Source organism: Plectrocnemia conspersa, unplaced genomic scaffold, assembly GCF_051122295.1.
Source record: "Plectrocnemia conspersa isolate PC_06_02 unplaced genomic scaffold, ASM5112229v1 ptg000013l, whole genome shotgun sequence".
Classification (NCBI taxonomy): domain Eukaryota; kingdom Metazoa; phylum Arthropoda; class Insecta; order Trichoptera; family Polycentropodidae; genus Plectrocnemia; species Plectrocnemia conspersa.
The window spans coordinates 10,203,572-10,230,125 of NW_028277177.1; the positions used below are offsets into that span (position 1 = coordinate 10,203,572).

Sequence of the window (26,554 nt, forward strand, 5' to 3'; positions counted from 1 at the left end):
TTTTCCAACGCTCCTAAATGAAAAGCGCTGGGATATAAGAACGGATTATAACCATATATCTTTTTGTAAAAGTATCTTAAAAACCTTTGTTGAAACTTTCTATTAAAAGAGAATATTTGGTTTTTCGGGGATTCCAAATTATAGATCCCAATTCAAGAATGCTACGAATTAAGGTGTCATAGTAGGGCTGCCATACGTCCCGGTACACTGGGACATGTCCCGGTTTTGAGGTTTGTGTCCCACTGTCCCTGTCCAAGAATCATTTATCCCTGTCGATTTAAAATTTACGCATAATAAAAAAATATTTTCCGATAATATTGTACATACATAATTCATATATATAAAAGATTCGGGATCAAATTTGAAAGACGACCGTCAAAATACAGTCGGATGTTTTCATAGAAAAATATTCACAAACGATTTAAGTAACCACTACTTTGCGATTTAAAATTGTCTTCAAAATTTTATTGTTTAATATTTCTAAAAAATTGTGCAATTTTTATAATAAAGATATGATAATCTACAAAAGTTTTTTTTTGGGGGGGGTGTCCCGGTCGGTATTCCGACAATTATGGCAGCCCTATCTCATAGAGGACGCGAATAACTAAGAATGACGAAGGAACTAAATATTATTTATAACGGTCATGGTTCGACTTCGTGGCGTTTCGGCCCAATCAATTTGTTTTCATGAAGTCCCCGCCGCGAGCGCCGCCCAGCGGCGTTTCGCCGATCCAACGTCAGTCGGCAATCGGCGCTTCGTTCGCATTATTCGGTCGCGTCGCTCTGCACAAAAAACGTCAGTATAACTGATAGCACGTTGGTTTTATCCAATCGAACGCTATCGTTCTCTCATACGATAACTTTGGATATTTTTTATGTGATTGGAATCGATTCTTCATTTGACTGTCTACCGTTCAGCGAATTGCATCGTTAAATTTCAGCTCGCGCGTTAGCTCTCGGTGTCATTCGAAAAATCGATTTTATTTCCACGTCATTGCGCCGGCCATCCCCCGAAGTGATTCACCCTGCGCTCGATAGAACTTAAATTTAAAATCGCACACGCACGATTCACCCCTCTCGTTCGCGTCGATATTCCGCGTTAGTATAAAAAAGCACGTAAACAATGAAACGTCAAAGGGAGGGTAAATGTCACCCGAGAGTGACATTTTATTGGCCATAACCCTGTCGAAAGCGTCCTTCATTTTTTTAAAAAACTGTCCCCGATTACCGTTAATGTTTCATTTTATATAATACATAAACGCTATCATGCGCATGCTGAAACCATATGTTTTTGATAATCAATTCAGAGCCGGCGTTCGACTGCCACATCCTGCGTCATGAATACAATAAATATTAATTACTCTAGCGAGTCTTATTATTAAACACGTGTTTAAATTTTCAATAATTATGAATTGTTAATTTATGTTCAAATTAATATTAAAGGAAAAATATATTAAAACACATTTTAACATTTGCCGTCCGCGGACGCAACGCTGACATCCTTTTTATATTATTATTTCTAAATTTTATCGATAGATATATTTTAAAACCTAAATCGTTGAATGATTAAATATATTTATTTTTCTGCTATTCTCGACAGTTAATTCATATTTTTGGCAAATATGAATTTGGGTTACAAAAATATTGTACATATTAATAAAGTCGTTTTCATTTTGTTCTTTAAATGTCAATATTCGTAACATAAGACCACCACATCTGGGACACATCAATACATGTCTCAGATGTTCACCCGAAACACCTAACCCAACCCCCGCAGAGGTTTTCGAATAAACGATCGCGGATACTACCGAAGATGCAAGAATTTTTATTTATTACACTTGATTTATTTATTTTACATATTTTATACCTATTATTTGTTAATTTACTCTAATTTTTGTTCGTTTTGAGAATTGCACGAATTTTTCTAAAAGCTATTTATTTTATATAAACATCAACAATAAATCAATGCAGTACTGTGACCATTGCAATTGATATTTTTTTTTCACTTGCATTCCAATTCTATTCCATTTTTTAGTTTCCTGTTGGTGGAAACAGTATTTCGTGTATTTGCCATTAATTTGATTCAGGTTCGTTAAAATTCAATACATTTCTCCTTTTACGATTGCACAAGCCACAATTGCAACAAACGTATATTCTTGGTACTATGACAATTCTTGTAAAAAATTTGAAAATTTATATTTGCGCGAATACTTTACAATATTATTAATTAAAGTTGAATAATAATTTGTTTAAAAGGACTTTTAAAATATTTTTTTTTTCTGGATTAAATGTATATTATACTCAATCAAGGTTCAGTAATAAAATAGATTATCTTTGAAACGACTTTTTGACTATTATAATAATAAAAAGTTTAAAAAAATAAGTTTTTTTATCAAAATTTCAAAAAATAATGACATTTTTAAGTATTTTATCTGCAATGTTGCTAAGGTCCCCTCTGAATTAGTTCCTTGTTCTTTTTTAGAATTTGTAAAACATTTTTGGAATGCACTGTGTTTTTAGCTCACATGGCGAGTTTGCATTTATCTCCTGACAAAATTTGCTTTCAATGCCCTTATTATATGCCTAAAAGATAAATAGTAGTGAAGTGTGTAAGCCGGTGTTTGACCACTATTCTGGCCATTTTCTGCTTATTGACCGTAGGACCTGGTGGTAAAAGTTCGTAATAGACTACAGTTCGAGCTTGACGTGCTTTTTGCTGTTGGCTCTTAGGAACGTTTCGTTTAGGCAATTGTTTTAATATCATAACCATACACCCATGATTCATTTGTTTTGACGCATTGGAATTATTCTGGGTCGATTTATTTTATTTAAATTATTAAATAATTTCTTGACGTTGCTTTTGTTGAAAAATCAACAGTTTTAAAACAAATTTGGCTGCTACTCGTTTCATACCCATTATGTCACTCAAAATTGCTTTGCATGAGCCGTACCAGCTTCTACAGCATCTCCCTAATTCCGCAAAGGTAGTAGCTTTGCGATTTTTGACATTATGTCCTTAATTTTTTTCCAATTTTCTTTGGTGTTTGGTCATATCTTCGCGGCCCTATTGAAAACGTTTGTACTTTCATAAACCCTTTGTAAGAACATAGCGTAATCGCCAAAAGCCTTTTACAACATTTGCATCATTACACTTAATTTAATGTTTAACTCAAATTTAATTCAAATTAATTTCAAAAGCTTGAAATAACATCCCCATAGCTCAAGTCGCATGTGACATTCCTACGGATATAAGCGTGAATCGCAGTGTGCGATTTTTTTTTATTATTTAATAATAATCGATCATGGCCGAATTTTAATGGTGACGATGTCCGGTGTTATGACGCATGTTGATAATTAAAAAATAATGCAATTTGCCAGGTGCCTACAATGTGTGTGACTCGTTCGTAGCGAATTGACACAGGTGTTAAAAATAGTGTGCATATTTATTGTGGTGAATCGATGTCAATTGGAGGTCGGTGTTTTGTGTCGCCGAAAAACAATGGCGATCCTTCCAAATGATTAGTGCGGCCGTCGGAGATGGAGTTCGAGAACGACTTCAGCCTCAAGGAATGGGCCAAGGACAAGCCCCTCAGTATTCTGCAGCTGGATCCTGCGGACAGGGCCGTCCTTCGGATAGCAGGTATGCTTAATATTTTTTAACCAATTTTTATTTGAATTTTTATATATATGACACATTACCTTCAATGTTGCCAGTACAAAAAAAAGAGTTTTTTTTTAAATATGTATTAGCAACGGATGTAAACCAAGTTTGACTAAATTATACAAATGCAATTAAATACACGGGTATCTTCAGTGGATGTATTATAATGATCCTTTGAGTCCTTTGAAGGAGTTGTCGGGATTCAGCCGTATCCCATACGAACCGGTTACTAAAATTTCCCGAGAGCATCGAACCGGTTTTTAATACTTTTTAGCCTGCGCATGACTTTTCACTATTCTCAACGTTTATTGTATGCATCTTTTGTACTTATTTATGTTGTTGTATAACATACAACATAATATTAGTATACACTATATACTACATACTTTAAAATTGAATTGAGTGTTTTCTGTATATATAATCTATACCACAGTTTCCTAAACTGTGGTATAGATTATAAGATGGTAAGATTGAAATAGTAAATACTGTATGCATCTCCTATAAACGTGTTTAAAAATTTGCAATGAGTTAGCACTGTCGAATAAATACAAATAATTTGATTTTCGTGAAGAAATTAAAATCCTGTTGCATTCGGATACCGCTTCAGCACACACATCTGCTGTTGCGGTGGCTGAAATTTGTCGGTGCGACTTTTAGCTGTTATCTCATCCTCCCTATTCCCATTTCTATCTATTTCCGAACCTCGAATAAGAAGGAGTCTTCGATGGAGACGACTGGCCAAGGACGAAAACAATGTGAATGGCGGTCAACTGTGGCACTGACCTGCAATTGAATAAGGATAGGATTGGATTGAATAAGGACGTTGACAATAAAAATATAAATACGCGCTAGGAAAAATAGTACGGTTAGATTAAACTAGCACGGTGTATCAGTGGTGTAAATCAAAAGACATAGGTTCGAATTTTATAAGCTCTAACGTTTTTCAATTTCTATCGTGTTTAGGAGATATATTATAATCATTTTTCTCATATAGATTCAGTTATCCTAGTTTTTCTAATTTCGCGGATTAATATTGTGATAGTTATTTAAAATTGAGCTAGGCTTTGTCTATATGTAATTAAAAAATCTAATAAAGAGCTGAATTTAACACAAAAGTGCTCTTTTAAAATCTTCTTTGTTAAATAATAAATCACATTAATATTATTTGTACAGTTCTTTCACTTAGTGTTTATCCTTTATAAACATAAATTCTATAACTCAATTTGTCGTCTTCCTAGAACTACATTGAAAAATTATGTAAATGGTGAAAAAAAAATATAAACAAAGTAATTAAACCAGATTCTTTGAATACTTGTATATATTATAGAATGGTGTATTTTTAAAAAATAAATATTAATTAATGATTATGGAAATCAATGCTAGCTAGAAACGTAGAAACTGTTACAAAATACATTTGCATTAACCAAGAATAATAAGTCTACCTCAACTTATTTAAAGAAATATATTTTTTCTAGTTTAAAGTAGGACAATATTATAAAATATTCATAGATATCATAGTCGATATGTGAATGTAATATTTATTATTCTACATATTCGTTTTAATTGAACTCATGAAATATTATATCATCTTGAAAATCTTATTTTTCGGCTTAATAATCTTAGCTATTTATAATTAAGTAAATAGGCGTGTAACCATTGTAATTGGATTAGCTGTTTTTAGTAAATACTACACTATCTTGCTTGCTATAATAGCACTTGTTGGAATTACCCAGGATATGATATGTCTATTATTAATTTAGACGATATTTTACGTTCTGGACTAATGTCCCATTTATATTCTCTCGAGTCATTACGCCTTTTGGCGTATTAAAATAAAGCCTGCAGACGACGGCAACTATTCGTAGCTCTCTATCCACGCCATGAAAGGTCAAACTTTCATGAAACGCAAACGTGAACAAGCTGAAATATTTATATCAAGCGCTCCTGAATACTCGGGAGGCTGTGATGAAATATTGACGTAGTTTTTTTACACGAAAATATTTTTTTGCTGTGGATGTTTTTGACCTCGCTACGATCCCTAAAACAGTTTGATATTTTTAATAATGCTTAATTGCACTTTTATTAATTTTTACGGTTTAGTATACTACATACTAAAATTTATCGTGCGTGATATACCGTAAGATAAATTATTAAGATTTAGATAGTATCGAATAATGCTGATATGATAACACTTTTTTTATGTAACCGTTTTCATGTGACGTATTATCAAATTTTTGAACCTTTTTTTTATTTCTTAATGGGAAATTAAATTATGCCACAGTTTATTACGTATGTATTATACATATTATTATATATATGACCTAGAAAACTGGGGAGTGTCTAGTATTGATTTTGCTTCGAATGCATCTGCACTTTTCCAGACGTTCGTAAAAGTTGCACGCTACAGGGGTTTGAAAAAATATATTTTCTAAAACATTATTAGTTACACGTCCACTGAAATTAGTAGTCTACGTGACTAAAAGCTAACCATAAAACGAGCTGCTAACTCGGTTTAAATTAACTTAACGAGTTGCTAGTGACAGTGGGAGACAAATATTAACAGATGCTCATGCTTCGATGTTAAATATGTCATTAACGTGGATTAGTTTGTACAATGTCTTAGTTTATAAATTTGATCGATTGTTCAATATCATTCTACCTTATGATTGATTTTGAAACTTGACTTTGAAGTCCATCGACTCAATTGTAGTATGTCAATGATCCCGCGAGCATTAAAAGGAGACTCACGATTTTCATCCAGATTATATTGTCGAAGATGATAAATGTGTCTGCTGTGATATATTGATTTAATACTTAAATTGTTGTTATATGTACTGTTGAAATATTTATTATATTTTGTAATAGTTTTTTTTTTCATATTATAAAAATAACTTTGAGGTATGTTAGGTGCTCCAATCAATATTATTTATCTTTGTTTAAAAATATCTAATGTGTCTAATACTTTTATTTAAATTGACAACAAATAGTCAGAATTTGAATCATTTTTGGGTCAAATATAGGTCAAAATTTTGTTAACAGCCTGGTCATATTTTAATTATTTAGGCTTAGAATAAATATAAAATGGTTAGAATAAAAATTGCATAGGATCAGAATTAAAATATAGGACAATCATATAAATTTAAAAATATATTTTAATATTTATAAATATAAATGGGCAATAAATTATTTATTTTAAAATATCTCGCTCGCACATAAACTGCTGGACAGGTTCTGTGCGAGCGAGCGTTGGTCATAATAGTGAACACCCCACGAATAACTCTCAACGAATCTGTAACGAATACAGTGAAACATCGACTTAAGAGTGACTTGAATTATAATTTTTTCGAGATAACAAGGATTTTTTTTAAATTTGACCTGACAGACGAGCAAAAAAACGTTTTGCGTACTTAAAAATAAACTTAATATTTAATTCAGGTAGTATGCATATACCATTTGAATTTTCCACACTGAGATGGATTAATGGCATTTGAATTCATTTTAACGGGGAAAATTTATTTGACATACGAGTAATTTGAGTTACGAGCTCTGCCACGGAACGAATTAAACTCGTAAGTCAAGGCACCACTTTATATTTAATTGTATGTAGGACACGAAGGTATTCAGAGTGTCAAACGAAGCGGGAATAACGACAGAGCGGCGGCGGAAAGTACACTTTGCTTGTTGTGTTGACATCTGACAGTGTCGCAAGCCCAACCAAATAAGTTCACCTTGATAATGACCATGGCCATTCATCAACATAAAACTGACCTTGATGTTAAAATACAGATCATATAATATAAAAACTGCCTATTCTTTATAAATACTGACTGAAAAAAATGATTCTGACCATCTGTCAAAATACTTCTTACCATTTAATTTAAATTCTAACCATTTAATATAAATTCTGACCATCAAATATTTTTCTGGTCGTTTATATCCTGACATTTTAATAGAAATTCTAACCCGAAAAATACGAACCAATTAAATTTATGGTAGAGAAACATTAAAAATAAGTTAAGGATAAAGTTATTGAGTAATTGATAAAAATAATTTTCAACTCTTGATAAACAGCCAGGTCATATAGCGGGTTTTTATATTTTATGTCATTGACAGATCAGCTTTTAAAAACTAATTTGTGTTTTATATATGATATATGTATGTATATATGTATAATCATTTATATATTATACATACATATATTGATAAGTATAATAGTTTTTTGATGTAATCAATACCATATCGAGCTTGCATATAATATAGTAAAATAGGTTTATAAAGCTTTGTTTTGCTAAAAGACTAGCATCTTGAATGTAACATTTCTTTCAATGGAAAACATTATCGTTTAATGGGTAAATTTGAAAAATTATAGTTCAACAAACCACGCGATACCTCCAAGCTCCAAAGAAAAACGTATTTTAGGATATCAAGGTTTAGTTGCAAGTGTGTTTTCCCTTTATATAGAAAGTCTAGTGTATTTTTTAGGCACTGACTCTTGGCTCACCGAGCTATTGATTTGTCTGGATCTAAAAGTGTGCGTGTATGGCACAAACTATAAATAGTAAATGTATCTTTTTCAACAGTCCATGGATATTTTCAAAATGAAACGAATGATAGATTGTATCTAATCGCATATTATTTCAGTCGAAATGTATTTCAATGTATATTATTACTTAAAACCGTTTCACTTGTACGGTTTATGCTTGAAATATGTAGTGTACTTTATTCAATTTTTGGCAATGTTTTTCCTCGTGCTTTATAGCCAAAGATGCGAAATAGGTCACGCGTTGTTTCTTTGCCAAAAATGGTTAAAGACACGTCTGACGTATTTGCATTTTTCTTTAGAACTACTTCCAAATATAATATATTATAATATTATATGCATAAATTTCGCTCCATTTATGTAGATCGATATAATTGCGTTAATTGCACGTAAACGAGTTCGTCGTTGATAATGCATATCTGCAGCGTTACTGCATACCGGCGAAGCTATATTGTTCAACACACTTTTTATGCTCGAAAATGTACTGGTGCAGTTAGTTAGCAAACGCATACAAATTAGAAACTCAGCCAATCTATTCGTTCAACGTTATTATATACGTTGTGTATAACAAGTGCGTTATGCATCGTTTGCTTTCGGTTGTATCCGCAAGTGGATCACCTGTGTCTTGGAGCTGCTCCCGTGTTTGTTCTTGTGATTAATCGCCGATGAAATTATCGGCCCATAACTTTTCAGTGGTTCTTCGGTGAAATTGGTGCGTGTGAGTGGGCGGCCTTAATGGTTGCGGTTAAGTTCGGATGTCGCAACTTTCGAGTAATCGATGGGCGGTTAAGATCGCCTCCAATGCTGACGTCGGTCAAGGGTTAATTTGGAAATTGTCATTCTCATAGTTTTCAAGTTTAATTGTCCAGAAAGTAGTTGTTTAACGTTGCCCAATTTTCTCCAGACCTGATTGTGAAAGAATGTATTGTTCTTTTTAATATTACTTTTATTTTATAATTTAATCTTCTAAACTATAATACATATTGTTCGGCAATGTTCCAGTGCTCTTATAAATATCCGTTTATCACTTGCCACTAAGTATTTATTTGAGGTTTGGACGAAGATGGAGTCACGTGGGGCTAAGTCATGTAAGCTAAGTTGATAGGATATTAAATTATAATAAAAAGAACACTTAGTATTTTTCTCACGAGTTTGTCTCAAAGGATAGCACAGTATAGTCATTCATGTAATGTAATCAATGACCAATATCCCCATTGAAATAATAACTTTTAATGCAAACAAAATTAACTGGACTTTCTTAGTTGGTAGAGAATCACTATGTTTCCATAGTTTTGTTTTTGACGTGCTTTTGAGAAATTTGTATTTGATTGCGTTGTAACGCGATTCTCATCTTGCCTCTAACTTTATAGTATATAATTCTTCTACTAAGATATAAAATGTTCTTTTAGCTGAGTTGTCTTCAGACACCTTTAATTAACAATCTTCTAAAACAGTATGTTACTCTGGTGTCGTTAAAGCTTTAGTGCATTTTATTGCGGGAATCGTCAACTAAGCTCGTACCTCCACCAAACAATTATGTGATACACTATCATCCAACACGTTCTTTATCTCATCAAAATCACTTGGCGCTGCTTTTTAACAAAACATCGACAGCTGCTCACCTAACATAGATATCAGTACATAATTATTCACATGCATGAAGTCGCGAATTTTTCAATTGACCCACGTACATACAGGAAAAACATCGTAGAGATGTTATCACACATTTAAATCACATTTTAGCAGCATTCGTGGAATGATTGACTCACATGTTATGATTTAATTAAGCAGTATCACGATTTGCGTTTTTGCTGTCATTTGTACGATATAAACAGGACGGCGACTAAATGAATTAAAGTGTGTATATGTTGCTCAAAATAATACCCTTGTTTGTTTAATAATTGATTATTGTAGGTATCTTTTTGCTATATTTTTAGAAATTTGCGATTGTGCTATGTATTGTATTGAAAAATACACCATTAAGCCTGCGCTCCAGTTCAGGTATAAGTCAGGGATGAAGAATTAGTACGCGTTGCCAAGTGGTACGAAAAAATCAATGCAAGTTGTGTAATATAAATTTGAGGACCTACATATATTTTTGGAATATAGCCAAGTAAAATATTTGCCAGCCTTGAAAAATGTTCATCTATCCCCGTCATATAATTTTTAACATTTTCTGAATTTTTTAAATCGAAATAATTGTGAATACTGTAAAATATTGGAACTGAAATATTTAGAAATGCCTTAGCGCCTTCTACAACTACTTTTAAAAAGTTGGTCATGAACTTCGGAATTAGGTGGTTAGTATGTATACTGTATTGTAATTTTTGCTTTGGCGAGTATTTCAATAATTGTTAATTACCACAGGAATATATATTATATCCTGATGACCTGAAGGTGTTTTAGAGTATTCGCTCTCTACAACAATTTATGGGTCGCTGTGAAGGTGTTACACGAGCTATCCAGGCTCTCAATATGCTTGCCAAATAATAGATTTGAGGAGCTGGAACAATTTATATACAATGGTGCACATATATTTTAAGTGTGCCTTTTATAAAAAAAAACAATGTGACCGCTAGGGACGGATATTATTTTTTTATTATGTAGTAATTGCTGTATTATTTGTTAACCAATAAGTTTATATTAAATTAAATCTTAATATTTAAATCACATCATCATTTCTCATCGTTTCTAAGTAATATAATTGATAAATTATTTTTAACTGTAATGCAATTTTAATAACAAAAAAACACCTGTTCATATATTCATATTAATAGTTATGCGTCGTTATTATTATCACAATATGTCCATCAATCATGCTTAGCTAAATAATTATCAATTTTGCAAGGTATATTGTGTTATATCATCTAATAAAATTAGTTATTACATATTCTGTATGATTATTTATTTTCACAAACTTAAATTGATAATTGTTGTTGGTTGTCAACGCAGCTTTAGATAGACTCGATTATGAGTAAGCGAAATAACGGGATGTGTTTCATGATGACAACTATTTTTGAGTCCATAAATGGTATAATATATACATACTATCCCGTATTACGTTCCACCCACAACTTTCGCCATGTGGCGTCAACTATGATTATTCGATGGAATTTTGTTTCGCCATCCTACGTTTATGCTAATACTAATTATAGGTACGGTCACTATTAAAAAACCTCTATTTTTCCCTATCTAAAAAGCATGCATAAATCTCAAGTCACAATGTTGTATCAATTTGGTATTTAGCACGAAGCATATGATTTAATCTAATCTGTTCCAATTTTATGGCACAGAATAACGTAAACACCGGCGTTCAAGTATGTAACTGATGGATTTGCCTTGATTTTTAAAAGCATTTTTGTGTTATTCAAATAGAGCTATTTGTTTGTAGAATTAAAAGTCGGTTTATGTATGTATAGTTACATACAATAATTAAAATTTGGTACGTATTAAGATAATACGTTATGGACTTGGTGGATCACAGATTTTTTACGCTTTTCGGCGGATTCGGTCCAGCGTGAAGCAATAGTAAAAATCATCGTCTCTGCATTAATCTCGTTGTTCGTATTTTTTTTTATTAGATTCGTCCACCGCTTCACGGTTAAATGCCTTCTGTAATCTAGGTAGATGTTCCAGTGTTCGGCTCCAATGTCTGCTTACCATAAAACGGAAGCTTTTCCTCTCTTCGTAACCCGGTCGTTTAGTTTTAATGTATATGAATAGCTGTAAGTAGAATTATCGTTCATAAAACAAATTGTCGAGACGCTCATTATTATGGGATTGTAATTGCACTTGTAAGATCAAAAGCAGAATAACTAGTTTATAATAATATTTATTAATAATTTTACGCTTAAGATGTTATGTGATTTGAATACGCATAACTTTAGATACATTTGTTATTATAATATGTATATATAAATATAATTGTGTTTAGTTATTAGTACAATTGCACTTTTATAGGTCACTGTTAGATTGTAATCACTTATCGTTTCCTTTTATGATTAATAATGGTGATATTTATATAATATAAAAATTATTAATTATATGGAAACCGAAACCCTAAAAAAATTTGGAAGTATAGAAAGAAATATTTTTTCCTTAAAAGTAATGCGTTGCATTGTATATTTTTTAATGATATAAATAGTTAACATGGTACGTCACTCTTATGTCATAATGAATAATTTCTTGTCAGTGAATTAAGTTTACATCATAAGTAATACATTATCAAACCCACACTAAGGTTTATCAAATTATTTAAAAAAATCTTATTGCATTAAAATTAATATTTTATCAATGTAATTATATCGAATATCTGAACTACTGGTTAATTTTAATCATATTAACAGCTTTCTAGATATTTATTAGAAAGGTAATTCGGAAATTTAATTAATATAAAACTGATGAATGGTGTTAGTTTATTGCCTATATCAAGGTTTATTCCTTAATTTTCTATATGCTCGTTCCTAAATTAACGTTATATAATTTATTGTAACTCCACATTTCAATGCTTCAATTATAAATCAAAGGCAAGATGTTAATTTGTATTAATTATTATGTAACAAAAATGAAGACATAAAATGCGGATTCTGAAAATGGTAGTTATATATGAATAATGATTTAACAATGAAGCAATAATTTATTTAATAAAAAAATATATTAAATTATCTCTTGTATGTGTTACATCTATATTTTTGTTATTTTATTTACATAATTCCATGTGGTTTTATTATTTTGCTTCTTTAGCGATTCTAATGATTGTAATTACGCAGATTATGTCAAACAAAAAATGTTATTATGTTAAATTGCATTACAATTTTTTTCCAACAAATTCTTTGCTTGAGAATAAATTAATTGATTAAAGTAATTGCAATGAATATTAATGAATATTATCGTGATGTCGTTTAATGGCTATTTTTTACAATAACTAGTATTTATGCAGCAACATTAAAAGCTGTGTTCATGTATGTATATAGACAGACATTTTGCTCGCTATTTCTAGATTTGATTTTTGTATAATAATTGAATGATTCATACCTATAATACTCACTAATGATTAACAACATGTGGTTACATCATTCGGTCATTTTTTCGTTAAGTTGCATTTGACCGTTTTATCGATGATCAGTTTTCTGGTTTTGTCATCCGTTCATTATACGCTAACCTTGGCGATTACAATGCTACTCAAAACCTTCAACGTCCAAGAGTCAAAGCGGATCAATCCAATACTGTCGATCTGTGTCATCGCAGATTTGCATGATGCACGTTATCCATTATGTCTATGATTGAAACCCTTCATTGGATAAACATCTGAGAGGCGTAACTATTCAACTGTTACGTAACAAATTTCGTTCTAGCACGCATATCCTTACTGCTTTTTAACAATTTCGGTTAGGCACGCGTTGAAAAAAATTACAGTGGAACGAGGAAGAATTGCCTTTTAAGATACTCGATTAGAATAACGATGATGATGATTATGATGGCGGTCACAGTGGCGTTTTGCAAAAAATGAAACAATGACTTACTTTTACTTTCATCGTTTTTTAATTCGTGTCTTTTCGGTTTTGCCGATGTTGTTTGTCTTTCCTTTGTATGGTTCGAGTATGTGTCGAGTCATCATCTTTGGATTCAATGCACGTTCTTAACTCAAGTTTGAGAAATTGAGCTCTTCGCCAAATCGGTTTACTCACACTGTCGCTTTTAGCGTTTTCAATGACTTTCTTGACGCCGTTCGTCGGAAACAATGCGCTTTTGAGTCATGTTTGCTCACATTTGCATTCGAAGAACATCGCCTCTTTGCTTAACTAAAATTTGGCGAACATTGCACAATACTATAATATATAAAATTAGCTTTGCTACTTATGTATTTATTTGCCACATATATTTTTTAATTAATAATTAATTATATACGCGTATGTATTAATGTTTACGTTTACACTAAGCCAAATGTAAATATATTCAAATGAATCAAGTGTATTTTTAACAATCAAAATGTCATATAATTAACTTGTGGTTATCAGTGTTTTAGTAGTTACACAAGATGATAACAAAAAATGTTCACATTTGTAAATATACTTACATATTTGCCAAATATAAATATTTAATAATTTCTGCTTTAGTTTATTGAGTCCAATAATTAAATGGTAATAAAAACAAGGTCAGTATGATTTTGACAGTAAAGCACATATAAGAGTTTTATTACAGTAATTTTCATTAGATAACCAGCTATCGTGTCCGCTTTTTGTTCCTAGTTAAATCACACTCGTTGACCTGCCAGCACATGTAGGTATTTTCGATGCTCCGCTCTTGATATTGCTATGAGAGAAGCATTCACATTTTACGTATATCATTATGCGAAACATTCTCGCCTTTACATGTGCCAAACATGCCTTCAAAAATAACCTTATTCCATCGTACAGTTTTAAAAACAGTAATATTTAGTTAATAATTAAAAAAACTTTGCTGAAAAATTATTTTGTTGCGTAACTTTTCATTTTAATACTGCTTAGAAAACAGAACATCTGGTATTAATCAGCGATTAAATGGGCTTGCGGTAGAATTCGTCGTGAAATAATCTTTGATCACTTTTGTTTGTTCGTTGAGTTGTGTAATCGATATATTTTCTTAATTCTCAACTAAAATTCTGAAATATTTAATTTAATTTGTGTAGTATAATCTTTAATGCATTGATTAAATTTGAAACAAAAAACCGTACTGCCTAATTTCACCCAATGACGGGGTACAGATATATCTATGAAGTTGCCGTCCAAATTTGAGATGAAATAAACAGGTTTATAATCCGCCGCCTTTACTGTTCCGTCGATAAAATGGATACCTTCCATTCCGGAATATAAGAAGCACCCCCAGAGTTTTCGCCACTGCGACAAACGTAGTGCACCCCATCTGACCCGTATAAATTATTTTTGTCCCATCAAGGAGCAACCCTTGATTTGTTCATTTCATGCATGCTAGACGCATTTCTTCGGTCAATAATGTTGTTTTGACAGGTATATGACTGCATACACCCCTTTCCCTAACCAACGTATAAAAATTTCAACATTTATTTATTTATCAAATGTTTAGAAAAAATTTATTGGTAATACTGATGAAAATGTAGTTATTTTTACACTTAACCCGATAATTTGCACCCATTTCGACATTATAAATAGTTTGAAGTGATAATTTGTTAAAACCGAATATTTTCAATTCGATAACCTAAACGACGAATACACTATGACATCCATTATTTTGGGCGATTTGGCATTATAATTTCACAAATATATTCATCATGAAAGCTGACACTTAATTGCCAAGGTGACCACTCAAAAACAATGCGACGGTAGATTCCGAGAAATCGAACCAAGGATTACGGATATATTTTAAATTCTTATGATTTCGAGAAGTGATGCATTTTTTTGCACTCCATTGTATACCAGAACTATGATAGCTCCTTTCGTTTATGCAACCTTAGCCGTCGATACCATGGACAGGTGACCTTTCCATTCAGTACTCCATCAACTGGAAGTTTTAAATATATGCGTGGAATGTTTATTACTTTAACTGGTTTATTAGTTATAAAAACATGATCGAAATACTTTCAGCATAAAGCGCAATATTTAGAGTCGATATTCCGTATTAAGAGCCCATAGCGAAAAAATTGAGATCATAAGCGCGATACCTATTATATTATATATTGTTTTAATGTAAATAATTATTTATGCACGTATGTTTGTATAAGCATAATATTAAAAAAATGTTATCATGTCAATTCCCAGTAGAATGTTCTGCAAAAAATATATCGCTAGTATTAGCGAGTTAGCAGAAAAACTAAAATTGTATAATTGTATATAATAAAATATATACGGACTATATGATGTTTAGCTTTTTCTAATTTTAAGTCAGGCATGTAAAACTTATTTAGATACGAGAGCAATTTAAAAGTCCTTCGTTTATATGCTGTTAAAAATTATAATATTACTATATTTTTGACATATTTGCTATATAAAAATTGATCTCTCACACAATTTTTATTTGTTTTGCTATTAAGTCGCTAATAAATCAATTCAATTAGACCCAGATTAGAATCGCTACTCCGTGATGTACGGCGATTGGCTGATCGTGACTCCAACTTTCATTCATATGCACTAGTGGCGTTAAATTTATTTACGTTAATATGAAACGCTATATTATATATATTTTTTATATACTGCAGGGATTGCCAAAAGTAAGTAGGCACACACAGAGGTCCGCAATGCCGCATAACTTTTTTCGCTCTTATTCTACCCGGGTGAATGTCAAGGATTTCTGCCCCGTTTAATTTGAATTGTTCGTGCGGCTTCTGAATGTGTTTTCTATTAAAACATGCAGCATCTGATAATGGACCACTTCCACTTGATACGCCCACGCCGTTTAGCAATCAATCGCACGCGAAGTCAGCGAATTTGATCTCTCTTAAACGATCCAATGAAGCGCCCGTCCAATTATACTAACATATAAACCGTTTTACATATCGTAAACTCTCATTATTATGAAATTATACTAATTAACTTTTTAGATATTATTTTAATTTTTAGCTCATGAATCATTAATGAAGGCTTTTCGACTCGCTAATAGCATTTTTAATTAAACCAATTAATTACGCGCAAATAGTGTTGGAGCCTAATATATATAGGCCTCGTTTTTATTTTTATAATAATGTTATGCTCTTCGAAGCTATACGTCAAATCGATTCGGAGCTTGTGGAACGACTGACATTCAAGGCCGTTCCAAACCTTGACTTTTGTCTGTCCAGCGATGGTCAAACTGTTCAAACGTAATATGTAGTTGAACCATCAACTTTTCTTGGTTAACTAAATTAAATTTGCGTTAATTTTTCATGCAAAAAGTTTTAATTTTGAAATTAATACTCAATAAACATGCACTGTTGGTAGTTCTACCTTTCTTAGTCGCTTTCGGAATAAATTAGTTTTTCTGCGTTTTCTTCCTCAGATATAAATTATCCTTTAACATGTTTTTGTTGAACAATTTTCATTTGCCAGCACATGTTTTGGATATTCGTGACATTTAGACATGAACTTGACCATAAAAGACGCTTTCATTTCTCATGTTATTTATCGCTTATGTATTGTCATGCCGATTGAAACCAAAAGTCATAGGTAAATCGCTAGAAACAATTAGATTTAAAGAATAAACACATTCTCGCCTGACTAAATTTTATTTTATGTTAGTTTTTTTTGTATTACCAATTAACTAAAATAATAATAACAATGTCAATACCGGTATTATTGCTATCTCTAGTTATGAGGAACGTATTTCACTTTGACGATTCATCAATTATTAGCGTCCTTTCGCGTCATTAGTTTGTAGCGTTCTTGAACCGGCATCTATAATTTGCAATCCCCGAATAACCAACTATATATTATATATAACTCTTAATTGAAAAAAATATTCCTGAGATACCTTTATATTAGGGTATTTGGTTATTTTCTGTTTTTATATCCTAAAGCAGAAAGTTGTATGTCGCTAAGCAATTATTTAAACTATTGAATGTTACAGGAGTATAACTACTTTGGTATCCTTTGCGTGCGCCACTGCCGTTACCAGTACTTGGGCCCCACGAGTCCAACCCTTATGGGCGGACACCCATCTTGTGATGGCTGGATGAGCGGGACTCACCCCCCGTAGTACTACATATTTATCAGTTTCATTAGTATGACGTGCTCTTGTTGGCTGGCCTGCATTGCGTATCATCCTTGTTACAACACCACCCCCCTGATCTTCGAGGGATGTATATGTTGCCTCAGTCGCAGTCTTGGCCCTCGGTTCCCCGAAGGGCCAAGCCCTTTGGCCTTGCTTGGGTTACTCTGGTATGCTTTGTTCGTTATTAGTAGTGCCTCACGCTCTACCTCGGACGGCCAGCCCGAGAGTTCACTTTCCCTCAAGGGTTTGGGTTTTAACCGAACTCCAGCGTGTGGTCGACTGACGCCGACTGAATGTTGCAGTCGACAATCGTAGTTTGATTGTCGACTTCTCCAGGAATTAAAATTTTAAGTTCTAAAACGTCTTTGAGAATCACTACCGTGTCCTCTTTTGACGCCCATTAGAGCCAGGACGTCCACACAACCGATAGCCTATGGCGATTGATACGTTTAATGTCAGCTACGAGGAGCTGGTCCAGTTCGTATAATTTATTTATATTTCTTTCTTTTTTACTATGTTTTATTTTTTATCTTACATTGTATTCTTTTTTTGTGTATTGTGATAATACTATGTATTGTTTTTAACCATTGTGATGCATTGTCAGGATCTTGCCTTAATCACACACTGTATACATATTCAATGCCTTTGCAAACAACAACGTTCCATTTTTGGAGAACCGATTTATTTTGAATGCTCTGCTCGTGACAACGAAAGATACGTCAATTTTCATTAATATTGAGCGACTGTCCTTGAGGCTTGATTATTGTCATAGCGAAGATAATGAGAATAATTAAGTAGTATGAATCAATCTATAATCGTATTCATAACCGACAGCGTTATATTGCACAGATTCGGTAGATATAAACTCCCCAAGAGCATAATAGCGCTGCAAACACTGAGAGTTCGTTTGTGCTATGGTAATCCATAATATGTATTCAGGGAATTGCATTTAATTTGATATCTCATAGCTTCCTAATCGTTTAATAACTTGTCAAATAAATAAAATTAATGTTACAACTGGCATTCTCTTGAATCGAGAAATTTATTTATTCGATTTTGAAGCCTTTCATTTTTTTTTTATCAAATACATGTGTGTTTGAAAGCCCGTAATTTAATCTAGACTATACATCATGTGAGTGGTCAATTGAGACGGCGTAATATTGTAGATAGGCGGAGTCATGCGTAGAACGAGAAAGTTTCGTCCCATATGATACATTATTCGACTAACCCCGAAACAAATCAATGTATTTTTTGAAGACCGACATTTAATGAATTCACGTATATTTGTAAATAAAAAATATGATTTATGATCGTTTCGCGATCGTCTGGAAAGCTTCGTGTCATCTGGTCGTATAATGGAAGTATAAATTCGGCATTTTCTATCATATATTATATCTTTTTTAAACGTAATTGTTTAATCGAACCTATTATTTCAACCAAATATAGAACATTATGCATAGAGAAAAAATAATTTAAAAAATCCCTTAAACAGTATTCTAAAGAAAATTTTATTATAAGTTGTCTGGTCTAAAGGAACAACCGATATTTATTTTAATTAGATGGTTAAGTGGCGAACGCTCATATGCATTAGAATGTATATATGATTACATCATTATAAATTTCTACATAAAATATTTATTTATCTAAAAAAATAAATTCATATAGTTTGATATTCATAGTACGCCTGGCCGCCTGTAATGATACAGATGAGAGATTCAGTAGTCACACAGTTCAAGCCAATAACGATTACCCTCGATCACCTCCCCAGATGTTTTCAACTCGGTACATCGTCGTAATAATGTTTAATACGCGTGTTTATGCCTCGTAGCTGCGATTTGTTATCGAATCATTTTTTCGCCAATTATCGATTGCGTCAATTACGCCGTCTTCCTTGTCATGTCGCACCCGGTTCTTGTCATCGCTCATGTGTGGCCGTCACTGTCTCGTGCTCGGCGACCCGTGGCCTAACCGCGGGAGTTCACCATAGTAATTGCTCACGATTGGCAGGTGAAGCAAAAAATATGATAATACAACAATCAATCCGATCGCTACGTGTTATGGATCCATAATGATGAATGAGCGATTTTTTGTTATGTGCATACGTTATCGCTAATTGAGCGCTTACGTTTGAACGGTATGAAAATGAAAGTTATTTTTTATCGCCACTTACCGAATTTAAGTCACGTGTAACCTTCGATTTCGGGTGCAGCGGTTCTTAAAAATTGTTATGCGGAAATGTAGGTTGCGTTTTGTGTGAACTCGATTAATTTCATGCTCCATTAAGATCGTTCGTCGAGTGTTAATGACCGGTGATTGTAATAATTGGGGTTCCGGCAAGATCCGATTAAGAGATTGATTCCTTATTTATAATATACTAAAATAAAATCCGTTGAGATTGAGCATTGTCGCAGTTTTAATCTATTCTCAGAACTACTGCAGCTGCACTGACAAACCACATTACTTTATTGCAGAACTATAAAGATGACATAAAAAATACGGTAGTGGTAAAGGGAATGAAACTCATTGGCGAATGCAGGTTTAATAAACTTACCCGTGCCACTCTAGCAAGCAAACGAGTAGAGTAGAAAGTTCTGTGATAAATTTTCCCAGATCAGATACATCGTCGTAAAACAGGAGTTCGTTCATCGCGTAATGCTGTGATGAGGATAGACTTCATAAATGTGTATACTCTTTACAATCCCACTCCCGACCATTGAGCTAGATTGATTGCTTTCTCGCAAATATAAGCAATATAGTTTCATTATCGCTGAATATAGGACGTTGATTATAATAAAACAATAATCACACAACAATCTACATCTAGTTGTCAGAAATATTATCGAGTGCGGACAAGTTAGTATGAATTAACCAAAAATTTGACCCTATTGACCAAAATTCGGTTTGAGTACAACTTTACCAATACTCTCATCTCAGAAGTCCGTAGTAATATCGGTAAGGATAGCTATCATATTTTTAAAACATAGTGTAGTATCCAAGTGCAGACAATTTTTTTCAAGTTGAGTGTATTGGTGAATTGATACTCGATTTTGTTGAATATATATTAATTGTTGTCACTTATATACTGTAATTATCTAATTTAATATGTAAGTGGGTCGCAAGGAATGCCTAACATATGAAGATTTTAATCGACATATTTATTGAAAACATAATATGATGACATGTACACTCGGTGTACATCACAGTAAAGAAAAGGTTAATGTTAATTATTTTTAAATTTACCAGAAAATACTCGTTTTATTTACATGCATCAAATCTTTATTCTCTCGAAATTCGAATTATATAAAAATTTATTTGAACTTTAATTTTTGTTCATTGTTTGTTGTTTTGTTTCAATGCAAAAAACAGTTCGTTAACCTTTTAGTACTATTACGAAAACGCAAAGGGACCTCGAACGTATTTCACTGCCACGTAATTATCTTTTTCACTCAAAACGATTTTACCTCACGTCATAGCGAATATTTGTAATTCTGCAGCGTTCATTAGCGCGTTCACGTGTGTTGTCGACATTTTATCTTGTTGACGTATGTTTTATGAGCAAAAATAATCAGTTTAGCTAAAAAAAAACCTCACCGTACATGTCTCCATTTCTCTTGAAAGGTAGACGTGTTAAGCGAGCTTTTTAATAATTTCGTTTTAATTGAGAATAATTACTGGGTGTATGTAATGTGCTAGCTTTGTTCTTCCAGTTCTTGTAGACGTGCGCCGTCTGCAGAGAATTTTATGGCTCCGCATAGCTATACTATACGACGACCACACCAGTTTTTGAAAGTCGCTTTTGTTTCGTTTTTTTCCCATGCTTACGTGAATTTTCGTACCAACAATGACATTTTGCGGACAATGCCGCTCAGGCTTCCAACAGAGGCATTTCGAATTGGCACACTTATCAGTGCGATTTAAAACACTTGGAGGTCGCGTTTAACATTTTACATCTGGCAGGACACGTCATTGGTTGTCATTCGGGACATTTGAATTTATGTCTTCTGTTTCCTCCGAGAACAGCGACAAGTTTCAATGGACAAATACGCGTCCGGTCATTCTTCCAAACGTCTAAACATGAACCATAATTATTTTCATGACCAAGATAAATTATATACACTATTACAACTAACTACAGAATTCACTCGACTGTTTTGGATGTCTATTTTATGGATAGTGTAGTAGCTGTGATTTGTTTCAATAGATGGTATTGAAGATACTGCTCCGTTAACAAGTGTAGCAGTGCCGTATATGGAATAAGAGACCTTTGAAGGAAAGTCGATAGAAGCGTTCCGCAAGAAACTTATTTATTGATGGTTATATCATGAAAATAAAATATTTATAACTCAATTTATGATGGTTGTTAAAAAGCAAACCCTATTAGATCTCTCCTCTTATTAAACCGTTGCGTCGTTATGCTTACAAATAATTGATCAATGCACATTAAGTTTCCAAATTACAGAATTACGGATACGTTTTTAACCTTTACCGGACCGAGTGTACGAAAAAAACGTACGCTCCCAACGTGGGTACGGAAAGACCCCCGATCTTCATACTAATTTTTAGACCTTTTCGACAAGAAATAATAGCATAAAATCAAGTATATGCATTTGAACAATCATTACATATATTAATATCATGGAATTATTATATTTTATAACATTTTATCGTTTTTTTACGTAAAATAAAATTACACTAAGAAGCGTCATCATCGAAGCATGTCATTTTCATCACTGTGGGCGAGCAGAACAGTGTCCGCTATCCCCACTACTACCCGATGTTGCGACAAGTGCTACTGTTTCTCAAACTATTGTATTAAAAATAATATATTTACTTACTACATATTTATTTTTTCATTTATAAATTTATGTGCAGGGCTTTACATATTATCATCAATATTCTCTCTCTCCGAGATCAATATCAAGTGTCTTCTCTTTATTTGATTCCCATATTTATATACATTGCACACGTGACGCATTTCCTTATGACACATTCCATAAGGTAACATGTACACCATCGATTTGTCCCTTCGATCGACCCTCTGACTACATGTGACGCATCATCTCTTTGTGACAAAGAGAACAAGTGTAGTACTGTTTCCAGTTTCAAGTGTCCCATCGATTTATGGTTTCGTTCAAACGAATGATACCGAATAGACCCCTTGTTTGCTCTAATTGCTTTAACATAAACAAACGTTCGTATATCACGATTTTAGGTCGATGAACTAATTACGTTGCATCGTTGAAATTGTGTCGCAATCTTATTGAATTATATAATTATAGGAATTCATAGATTCAAAATCAGAGTATATAACATAAACACCGCGCGTATTGAATAAACACTGTCTCAAAAATTGCAAGAGATCCGTTAGGTCCTTGGCGACACCGGAAATCATAAACATTCCAGAGCAATATGTATATCTCGTTCGCATCCAATAGATGAAATACACATTTTATGCATTTATAACCGAAAGTGTGGGCGAAACAAAAATATTTTATCCCAACTGCTTTTTCTGTTATGTTATGAATGCACGCAAAAAGACCAAAACAATAGATTTAATCGGAAATGTTTAATTTAAATTTTTATATTGCCTTTGATTCATTATTTTTATTATTGTTTTTACATGTTACACTAAAAAAACACTATGTAATAAAAATAATGATGACAATAAAACTTCTTACATACCTAAATATTATGTAATTATGTAAATTTCATTAATAATTATAACACTAATATATAAAACGATGAAATCACAAAAACACGATGAAAAAAGTAAATTTGCCGTCAACTAAATACCACGCGAATTGAGAAGCGCAGTTTCGTCATCCGTTTCTTCGTGCGACACCGGAAATCGTGCGCATTCCAGAGCGATATATGTATATCTCGCTCGCACCTAATGGATGAAATACACATTTTATGCATTTATAACCGTAAGTGTGAGCGAAACAAAATATTTTATCCCAACTGCTCTTCTTGTTATGTTACGAATGCACGCAAAAATATCAAAACAATGTATTTCATCACAAATGTTTGTTTTTAATCCTTATTTATGTATGAAATCTACTAAAAATTATCAGAACATATGTGTAATGATTTAATACAGGATTACATATAATATGAACTTATTAACATTAGTAATTAAAAAGTTACAACGAAAAATAGCGACTTAGGGGACTTCGAGTCCCCCGCTTGGTCCGGGCTAGGTTAAAACATAATGTCAAATAGATTTATTTATTTAATATATTTCAAATTCTTCCCTAAACCGTCTCTACTAGACTTGTTACTTATGGTGCCAGGTCTTTTACTATCAGAGCGATTTACATAATGCTACTAGTAAATCAACTTTCTTCTCTTTGATATGACAAGTACTATTATTTATTGTTCGAGGATATCCGAATCACATTAATAAAATACAAAAAAGCGGTTGTTATATTTTATAATTTCTCAAACACTCGTTGACTAATAAGTACATCTGACGAATAATGAAACGAGAACTCGCTATATGGAAAGGAAACGGTCCTTCCGTTTAGTTATTATGTTATTAATAATTAACAAAGCTGTTCCAAATCTTCCCGGAAATTAAAACTACATCATCCGATCGAGCACTGTAATAGACATTGCATCATGGTGTATTGTCTATCTACACATCTAGACATGTGATGCTGATCGTGCTCAACCCTTATTTGGCCAGTGTCCCGTTGCGAGCTACAAAAAAGTATTCCGCCCTAAACGGCAATCACGTACGATCGCCATATTATACTTAGTACGTGTCCCCAGCGATTACGAAAAATTTCCATTGTTTACCCAGAGTAAACTTTGTCATTTTAATCTCAACAATGCAAAATTTGATGAGTGCTAATAAAAAATACGAAATAACATTGGAGTTTTGCTTATGATATCATCGTGTATATATATTTAGAGGCGGTATAATTTTTTCATAACTGAATCAACTTTGCGTCACTGTTTGTTCAGTTTGACTTGTTTGGGAAGCACTACGAATGTTTTAATTGGCTGAAAATTTTTATGAGACTAGAGACGTTGATTGTGTAAAGTTTATCGTATTGAATTTCTGCGCCTAAAATTTGGAGGGTTGTTCGTGAGAATGCGATACAAAGTTTTCTAAAAACGTGCTTTATAATTGTTTAAATTAGACATTTCAAGTCAATCCACGTAGTAAGTTTAACTGACTGTGATCTTGATCTTAAGTGAATACTGAAGAGATCTCGGCTATTGATTGTAACGTAGCTACCCAAAAACGAGTTGTGCAAATGCGAAACGACTTTTGCTCTGAAACAATAATAACGACTAACTCGTATGTAAGCATGCAGTACGGCAATAAAGTTTGTGGATTGATGTTTTTATTACCTTTAATGTATAGACTCGAGCGTATTTTGTCTATATAATTATATGATTAGTATTAATGTCTAAATCACGGTCTATAGTACAACACAAGTTTATTTTATAGAAGTGTACGATTTAAATTTAAGTGTGTAAGATAGAATTAATTAGTTAAGGCAGCGCTACTTCTTGGAAGGCATCCTTATTCATAGGATATCTTCGTGTTTTCATTATTATTTCTAAGACAATACCCTCACTTTATGATCTTATTGCGTGTGTTTTTTACTTTATTAAAACAAACATTCTGTTTCGTAATTATAACCATAATCGTACCACTGTAAGTGTAATCAATGTTTTTATACGGTTCATTTACATACACACACGCCTAGCCAAATATATGTATTTTGCAGTGCTCAGTATGATATAGGTACTACGCTGCATATATACAGATATTTTTTTAAACACCATATTGTAAATATTTCAAAATGACAGTCGTTAGCCCAGTTTGTTACAACGGGGTAAACACAATCATCAACTACTTAATAAGTAGTGAGACATTAAACTAAAATTTACATATGTAAATCAGTGATATCTTATTTATTAATTATGAACTAATTTTAGAGCTTACAATCAATAGATAACCTATGAACAACCTTATTAATATATTATTCAACCACAAGATTTGGAAAATGTAGTAAAACCTAAACTGTGATGATCGATTGGAATAATAATTATATAATGATTGCTCTCCCAAATAAGATTTGAACCTAGGTCTTTCAGATGTTAGACACTGATCTAAACCACTGGTTTATCGTTCATGTAATAATAAGCCATTGGTGTGATTATAATGATATACATATACATATACGTCTAGGCAAATATATAATAGCATACTTACTTATTTAAAAATTCACTGATTTTTTTTTATATAGCCCAGGGAAAATATAAATTTGCGCATAGTTCACAATTAATTTAATCCTATTATTGTTGTATTTCATAAATATAAAAATACAGTTGACCCCCTTCAGCGTTATAGGAATACTACGTTATAGGCACTCAGGTACAAATAAAAAAGTTAAACATCTTAAATCGTGTAATTATGCATTAAATTACTGTCAGTGTCATTTAATATCACGTTCCATCGAGACCGTTTTAATACCTTACTTTCATTAATAACAGGGTAATTTTCTTTTTGTCTTCTGTCTGCATTTCTTCTCGAATTTTATTATATGGTGCTTGACATTTTTCTAATTGATTTTTTAATTCAGCGGATCGCTCTGTAGAAACGATCGTTTTGGATAAATTATTATATTTATGTACAT

The 26,554-nt window shown here is 32.5% G+C and overlaps 1 protein-coding gene across 8 annotated transcripts in view; it reads left to right on the forward strand.

Moving 5' to 3' along the window:
• Positions 1 to 739: 739 nt before the first annotated feature.
• The window catches only part of shot (dystonin-like protein short stop), a 189,480-nt gene continuing 163,665 nt past the window's right edge, over positions 740 to 26,554 (forward strand). For all 8 annotated transcript variants that reach the window (XM_088201380.1, XM_088201346.1, XM_088201347.1 and 5 more), the window contains exons 1-2: positions 740 to 796; positions 3,379 to 3,640. In XM_088201380.1, the coding sequence (XP_088057506.1) occupies positions 3,538 to 3,640 (103 nt within the window). In that variant the 5' untranslated portion in view covers positions 740 to 796; positions 3,379 to 3,537. The remainder of the gene's footprint in view (positions 797 to 3,378; positions 3,641 to 26,554) is intronic.